The 7,793-nt window shown below is 50.5% G+C and overlaps 1 protein-coding gene across 1 annotated transcript in view; it reads left to right on the forward strand.

Moving 5' to 3' along the window:
- The first annotated feature begins 413 nt into the window (after positions 1-413).
- The window catches only part of LOC136768083 (uncharacterized), a 16,516-nt gene continuing 9,136 nt past the window's right edge, over positions 414-7,793 (forward strand). Inside the window, exons 1-8 of the mRNA XM_066722137.1 lie at positions 414-665; positions 1,151-1,274; positions 1,632-1,836; positions 5,177-5,286; positions 5,496-5,700; positions 5,869-6,019; positions 6,153-6,415; positions 7,297-7,793. The exon at positions 7,297-7,793 is cut by the window's right edge and continues 28 nt beyond it. Coding sequence (XP_066578234.1) covers positions 1,195-1,274; positions 1,632-1,836; positions 5,177-5,286; positions 5,496-5,700; positions 5,869-6,019; positions 6,153-6,415; positions 7,297-7,793 — 1,511 coding nt within the window. The 5' untranslated portion in view covers positions 414-665; positions 1,151-1,194. The remainder of the gene's footprint in view (positions 666-1,150; positions 1,275-1,631; positions 1,837-5,176; positions 5,287-5,495; positions 5,701-5,868; positions 6,020-6,152; positions 6,416-7,296) is intronic.

Genomic DNA, 7,793 nt, shown 5'->3' on the forward strand with positions numbered 1-7,793 from the left:
CAATGTGGCCCTTGTCAAAGTCGCTCAGATCCTTAAGCTGCCCATTTTTCCTGCTTCTAACACATCAACTTTGAGGACAAAATGTTCACTTGCTGCCTAATATATCCCACCCACTGACAGGTGCCATGATAACGAGATTATCAGTGTTATTCACTTCACCTGTCAGTGCTCATAATGTTATGGCTGATCGGTGTATATGTGTGTGTGTCTGTCTGCACAGCTGAATGCAAAAGTGCGGCGTGCTTGTTTATATCCCTGTCTGTTTTAAAGTGATTAAACAGTTAAAAAAACGAATCTGTGTGGTGTGAGGTGGAGGGAGGCGAGAATCTGACACACTTATGTGAACACAAAGGCAGTGCGTCCAGCTGCGCGATAATACGGTAACACACCCTTCCCGACCCGGAAGCACTTCTACGACCCGAGCTTCCGGCCGCTTCGTGTACTGTTTACAATCTCTCTCGAAGTGGGTTTTGGTGTCATTTCTTGGGCTGCCGTGACACGAAGACACACGCAAACACAACAGAAAGGGATTCCGGCGAACAAGACGCGGACAACGGGCTCCGGCAGAGCCACTCCGAGCCAGCGACGGCAAGCGTTGCGTTGTAAATGTGGGCGCCATCTTGACTGGGAGGAAGTGCAAAGTTTGGACGGGAGTCGAGCTACAGGTAAGTCCGAGCCTGTAGTAGTGTCAGCACCGCGAGTGATAAAACAACGACAAACAACAGCCAAAACACCCCCACACTCGAGTACACCCCCTCTTGCACGCCTGCGTGGGAGCGGGGTTATTACTCACACAGTTGCCTAGAACAGGGGTTCCCAGTGACTTCTCACTCTTATAATAACATGTAGTAAGGACGTCTGAAGACAAACTGTATTTTAGCCGCTGTACACACGACATATTGACACTTTAATACAACTTGCGTCCCTTTTACAGTGTCTGCTAATGAGTTAATTAATCATGGCGCCTTGAAGGTTCTCTTCTTTATTCTTGGAACCCTTTTCTCCAAAACGGTTCCAAATTCTGGAGCAAGAACCAAAAGGGGCTACACAGAACCCACAAGAGCCTGCATGTTTTACAGTGCAGATGTTGAGCAAAGTCAAAATAAAAAAATAAGTTGTGACCCCCATCCCCTCCCCGGCTCTCTTCCAGGATCTCTCCCCTTCCCGCCCTGTGAAGCCAGGCCCTCGGCCGCCATGCCTGCCAACTGCTCGGCCCTGAACTGCGGCGAGGTCCGCAGCCAGGACTCCCTCAAGAGGGGCATCACCTTCCACAGGTCAGTGCGGCCGTCCCTGCACCGGGGGGGAGATACTGAGATCATGTGTTCTCTGACAGTGGGGGGTGCTGTCCCATCGTTTACAGCTTGTCTAATGTCTCTGGATCCGGTCCTCTGTCAGTGATGTCACACTGTCTGTTCTTCTCTCTTGGGGTCAGAGATAACCATGGACACTGAGTGCAAGGTTGCAATGCCCTGCACTAGGCCTTCATTTTTATTTAGTTTTTGTTTCTCCCCCTCCCCCTCTTCCCTCCCTCTCTCTCCTTCTGTCCTCTCCCTTTCTCCACCTCTCCTCTCCTTCTATGCCACCTGTCCTATCTTTCTCCCTCTCCCTCCGTTTCCCCCCACCCCCGGCAGCTTCCCCAAGGACTACGCCCGGCAGAGGCAGTGGCGTGTGGCTGTGCGTCGCCAGGCCCCGGACCGGACTCTGTGGGAACCCACCATCAACAGCTTCCTGTGCAGCAAGCATTTCCGGCCCGAGATGTTCGACCGGACCGGGCAGAACGTGCGCCTGCGGGCCGACGCTGTGCCCACCGAGTTCGACTTCAGCCCCAGCCTGGAGGTGGGAGCCTGAACAGGGAAACCTTACCTGCCCTGCTGTAACGCTCACATGACCACTGCAATGCTCCAGCGCCCCCTGCTGGTAGCCACCAACTACATGCATACATACATAAGCAAGTCCTCGTTCGGTCACTTTACTATCACATTATTTTAATTTAGTATCTTAATAGTACTTCCAGTTACTCTCATTCCTTCCACATGATCTAATTTCGGTTGATCTGGTCTTATTATTTCGTTGTTTTGGATTAGTGTCTCGTTATTCTGAAACGGGGATATCGCAGGGGGACCCAGAAAGAAAGAAAGAGAAAGAAACTCCCCCACTTTATGTATTTATCATTTCTGGTAGCAGAAACACGGTTCCGTAGGGAGGACAGAAAACATGCATCTCAGAATAACAGAATAATACTTCTCTGGAAACCGGATGATTGACGGAAAGGATTCGGCTGTTTGGTTTTTGTTTGAATGCAATGTAACCACGATAACGCGGTCAGAAACGGTATTAAAACATAAATAAACCAAAAAGTCGGCATATTGGAGAATTTTGGTTATAATAAGAACAAAAGAAACTGTCCAATCGAGAGGAGGCCATTCGCCCCATCGTGCTCGTTTGGTGTCCATTAATAACTAAGTGATCAAGGATCCTATCCAGCGATATCTTTCTTGAAGTGAGGAGCCCAGAACTGTCCACAGTATCCAGATGAGCTCTAACTAGTGCATTGTACAGTCTGAACATCACTGCCCTTGTTCTCAACTCTACACTTTTGACAATATACCCTAGCATCCTGTTTCCCTTTTTTATTGCTTCCCCACATTGTTTGGATGGAGAAAGTGAGGAGTCCACATAGACTCCGGTCTTTCTCATGCGTTACTTCATCTAGTTCTGTTCCTCCCATAGTGCAATTATAGTGGACATTTTTATTACCTGCATGTAATACCTTGCACTTGTCCATATTTAATTTCATCTGCCAGGTGTCGCCCACAACTGAATATTATCTAACTCCGTGATAATTAATTAATAAACAGATTACCGTCAATTTCTCTTTTCACTGTATATTTTGAAGTCCAGTCAAATATTGGGTAATAAAAAGTACATTTAAATTAAATAAGTCAAGTTTAAGTTTAATACCAACACAAATGTGTTATTTTGCGTAAATTTAGACTGCGCCTGTACTTCCTCTCTACCAAGATGGCGTTCCAGCCTGCGCGCCACAATGACGTAGGACCCCCTGCGTATCTGCCTGTCTGTGGTGTTTAACGCGACGGATATTACGTCATGTTGGGATGTAAGTTGTATCGCCATCTTGGAAGAGAGGAAGTGAAGTGGCATCCGGTAGTCTAAGTGTGTACGATTTCATTATTATAACTTACTATCATTGTTGTTATCATTAAATAGATGTGATCTGTATGTATTTTATTCATGCGACGTTAGTAACTGTCCCATGAAACTGAAGTGCATTGCTAAATTATACCAAGAACGCAATAGCCTATAATAATAAGATAGCCTAATCAATAATAATAGCCTATTAATAATAATAATAATGATAATAAAATAAGATTACAGTTCTGTTTCAACCCCAGCAGGTTGCAATGCCAACTCGCTGCTCCGCGGTGAACTGCTCGGAAGTCCGAAGCGAGTTCACTTTGGCGAGAGGAATCTCTTTCCACCGGTAAAACAACCAATCAGACATTGTATACCATTTTCTGCAGCCACGGCAGTGCTCTTATTGGCTTGATCTGTAATAAAGTGTGCATGATTATTATGAGTATTAATAAGTGTGATTGCATTGAAATAATGCTAAAAAAGCCGCATCCCTCCCTGAATCATCTGTTGCAAAAGAGCCTGAGTTGCGTGCTTTCTCTCCCGAGCTTCCCGAAGGAGCAGCGCAAGCGGCGGCAGTGGGCGCTGGCTGTGCGGCGGCAGAGCGGCCGCCGGGAGCTGTGGGAGCCGGCGGACTCCAGCTTCCTGTGCAGCAAGCACTTCCTCCGGGACATGTTCGACCGGACCGGGCAGACCGTCCGCCTGCGGGAGCACGCCGTGCCCACCGAGTTTGACTACACCGAGCGGCAGAAGGTGTGCACGGCGCACATCGGCCGGTGCCACCCCCCCACACACGCAAAAAGAGCATTTGTGACGTGCAGACGCTTCTAATAACGCGCTCAGAGGAAACCCTCATGCATACCGTGTAATTTCTGCATACTAGCAACGTCGCGCACCCAGCAGCTGTTAACGTTGCGTGCAATACAGCGCCAGAGTAGTGAGCTCCCCCAATATGGCCGCCCGCTTCAAAACGTGCTTCCGTGTAGACTCCGGAGCTACTGCAAGAGCGTTTAGTTTGTGCAACCATCACACGCACTCATAATGTATCGGCTGTCGTCCATATGTGTGTGTGTGTGCCCAGGCGTGCCCAGAAGTGTTGGTTGAAGTTGAAAGTGCGTGCGTGTCCGCCATATTTGTTGGGGGCAACTATCTTCGAAACTTGAATTTGAGACCGGAAGTGACGTACCCCCCTTCAGGAGTCTGATAAACAGCTCCGCCATCTTTCGCCGGTGGGAAGGGGTATTTTGTTTATTTTTAGACCAGAGATACGTCTACTTGCAAATAAATTAACACCCTTTTATAACGAGCGCCACGCAGCTACACGCCGGTTTTGTGTAGGACGCCTGTGGGCATGTTGGGTTTGAGTTGAAAACGTTGGTAAGATTAAATGGCACTTACTTTTATTTTATTATTTGTGTTTTCTCCGATGTGTAGATGAGACTTTCTGAGTTGTTAGGGCACTCACCGCAGCGAAAACGAGCGGGACGACACTTTTAGTTGTTGACACTACTTGACAATACAATACTTTCTAAAATTGGACTTATAAGCTTGACCTAACATAAAACTTTATCATGTTGATACCTTATAGTATCATCGTAAAAAAGTTTGACAAATGCGTTAGTGCAGAAGAATAACGATCGAAATCGATGTTTTGTTTATTTATTTATGTATCGATTTCTGCGTTTCCCTGACTGACCTGCTACGTCATAATGGCCGGGCAACGTCAACTCCAAGTGGTGACGAAACTGATTTCAAGTCCCTGAACAGTGTGATCTATCCCAACACACAGTGAATAAATAAATAAATAAACAGAAATGGCACATCTAACCTTGTCATATGCTTTAGAATAAGCAACATCATCCAAAAGTCCCTTTTACAGAAAGCAATGGGTCTGAGCTAGATGACAATAATAGAAGTATCATTTTAATGCTTTTAGTAACTTCTCATGCACACGTGTGTTCTGCTTGTTGACGGTGTCTTGTTGTGTGTGTGTGTTTGTTGTTGCTGTTGTGTGGTGTTGCAGAGCAGGGAGGTGGATGGACCGGTCACTGGCATGCCGTCCAGCTGTGTGGCCATCAACTGCTCGGAGGAGAGGAGCCGAGACACCCTGGAGAGAGGTGTCACCTTCCACAGGTCTGTGTGTATGTGTGTGTGAAAGAGAGAGTGGGGGAAACAGAGATGGGGAAATAGGTAGGGGGAAAGAAAGAGGGGAGGTGAATGTGAGGGAGAAAGAAAGAGGGAGAGGGGAGGAACACACGGAGAGAGAGCAAGAGAGTGTGTGTTTTGTTTGCTTTCTCTTCTCTTTTCTTTTTCACCTTCTCCTCCTTTCCCCCTCTCCCCAGGTTCCCCAAGGACCCGGTGCGCCGGCGGCAGTGGCGGGAGGCCATCCGGCGCCAGACCGCCGACAGGAAGCTGTGGGAGCCCAGCAAGAACAGCGTCCTGTGCAGCCGCCACTTCACCCTGGACATGTTCGACCGCACCGGGCAGACCGTGCGCCTCCGGGACAATGCCGTGCCCACCGTCTTCCACTTCGCGGGGCGGAGGAAGGTAGGGTCAGGGTCAGGGGTCAGAGGGTATTCAAAAATACGATCAAAATGACAGCAGGAGTCTCTTGGGGAGCAGTGCATGCTGGGAGCTGTTGTCACATTATTCCTATGTTGATGTTAATATCGGAGGAGCCTGTGGGGGAAACTGACAGTTTTATTATGGCTTCAGAGAGGCGGAGAGGGGGATGGAGGAGAGGAGGAAGAGCAAGAGGAAACGGCGGAGGCGGCTAGTGAGCAGAGTGCACGGCCTCGCAGGGGCAAGCGGAGGAGGTCCAGCCCGGGTGCTTCCACGGACAGCCCTGCCCCGGCTGCCAGCGCAGGTACGTGTCCAGTGAGAGTGTCCAGCTACAGGGAGACACACCAGCCCATTTTAATGATGAAGACATCTCTCTCCCTCCTCCTATCCTCACTCTCCTCACTCTCCTTCCTCTCCCTCCTGCTCCCCGGCCCCAGACTCTCCCCCCTCCATCGGTGACCTGGTGCTGGCGGCCGAGCTCATGGAGGTGGTGAGCGAGACGGTTCGCGCGGTGCAGCTGGGGGTCCGCGGGCGCCTCGCCTTCCAGAACGACCATGGCAGCTACGCGCTGCCCTCTGACCCAGCCCTGCTGCGGGCGCTGGTGCGAGGCCTGGCACAGGACCAGCACCGCCAGGAGCAGGCGCTGCTCAGCCTTCAGGGGGCGCTGGACAGCAAGGACAAGCTCTTCCAGAAGAGGAAGGTACGCGGCCATGTCTGTAGGCCACTGCGCTGGAGGCTTGAGTTTATTGCACTGCACCGCACTGTAGTACTACACTGTAGTTTGGGTTTACTGCACTGCGCTGTAGATTAGTGAGTTTACTGCACTGCACCGCACTGTAGTACTGCACTACACCATAGTTTACTGTGATTTTATTTCACCCTACTGTGCTACTGCATAGTGGAGTTTATTGCATTGTAGTTTACGGTGAGTTTACTGCACCGTATTGTAGTACTAATCTGTACTCTACTTTGGGTTTACTGCACTGTAGTACTAAAATGTAATTAAGTTGTGTTTACTGCACTGTACTGTAGTACTTTGCTATACTATAATGCTAAACTATAGTGTGCTGTATAGTGTGCTATACTGTACTATACATCAGTGCTCTGTACTATACTATAGTTTACTGCACTGCTCTGTATGCTACTGTAGTTTACTGCACTGCTCTACTCTCCTGCTGTTTACTGCACTGCTCTGTATTGTACAATAGTTTACTGCATTGCTTTGTACTCTACTGTAGTTTACTGCACTGGTCTATGCTACTGTAGTTTACTGCACTGCTCTGTAGTCAACTGTAGTGTACTGCACTGGTCTGTACTCTACTGTACTGTAGTTTACTGCACTGCTCTACTACTGTACAATAGTTTACTGCACTGCTCTGTATTGTACAATAGTTCACTGCACTGCTCTGTACTCTACTGTGCTGTAGTTTAACGTACATTTGTTTACATGCCTGTACTGTATTCCCCTGTAGTTTAATGCACTTGATGTTACTGTACTGTGCATTACTGTGCAGCTCCACAGTTTACCGCACTGTAGCAGCAGGCCTGTAACACTCCCTCTCCTGCTCCTCCGCCCTGCAGAAGCAGTGGGACTGGGAGCTGCACACGCTGACGGCGGCCCGCGAGGCGCGCATTGAGGCGCTGGAGGAGCAGTTGGCCGTGCTGCGGGCCGAGGGGGCGGCGACGCACAGGGAGCTGCGCCGGGTGCGCCAGGAGGCCTGCCACAGTGCCGAGGCCCTGCTGCACCTGGGCACCCAGCTGCGGGAGCGCAGGGTGCGGCCCCGGCCCTGCCTGCTCTCGGCCGCCGCCCTGCGCGCCGACGCCAAGTGGCTGCGCTTCTACACCGGTTTCGACAGCTACGGCCGCTTCGCCGCCTTCCTGCGCTTCCTGCAGACGGGCGACGGCTCCGGCCTGTGCTGGCAGCACCCCTGCCGCGCCGGGGAGGAGGAGGGCGAGGGGGCGGCCATGGGCGTGGGAGGAGAGGGGGAAGAGGAGGAGGAGGAGGAGGAGGAGGAGGTTGGGGTGGGCGAGGCCGAGGCCTACCTGGAAGGCACGACCCCCGCCGGCGGCCCGGAGTG

Source organism: Amia ocellicauda, chromosome 14 (genome assembly GCF_036373705.1).
Source record: "Amia ocellicauda isolate fAmiCal2 chromosome 14, fAmiCal2.hap1, whole genome shotgun sequence".
Classification (NCBI taxonomy): domain Eukaryota; kingdom Metazoa; phylum Chordata; class Actinopteri; order Amiiformes; family Amiidae; genus Amia; species Amia ocellicauda.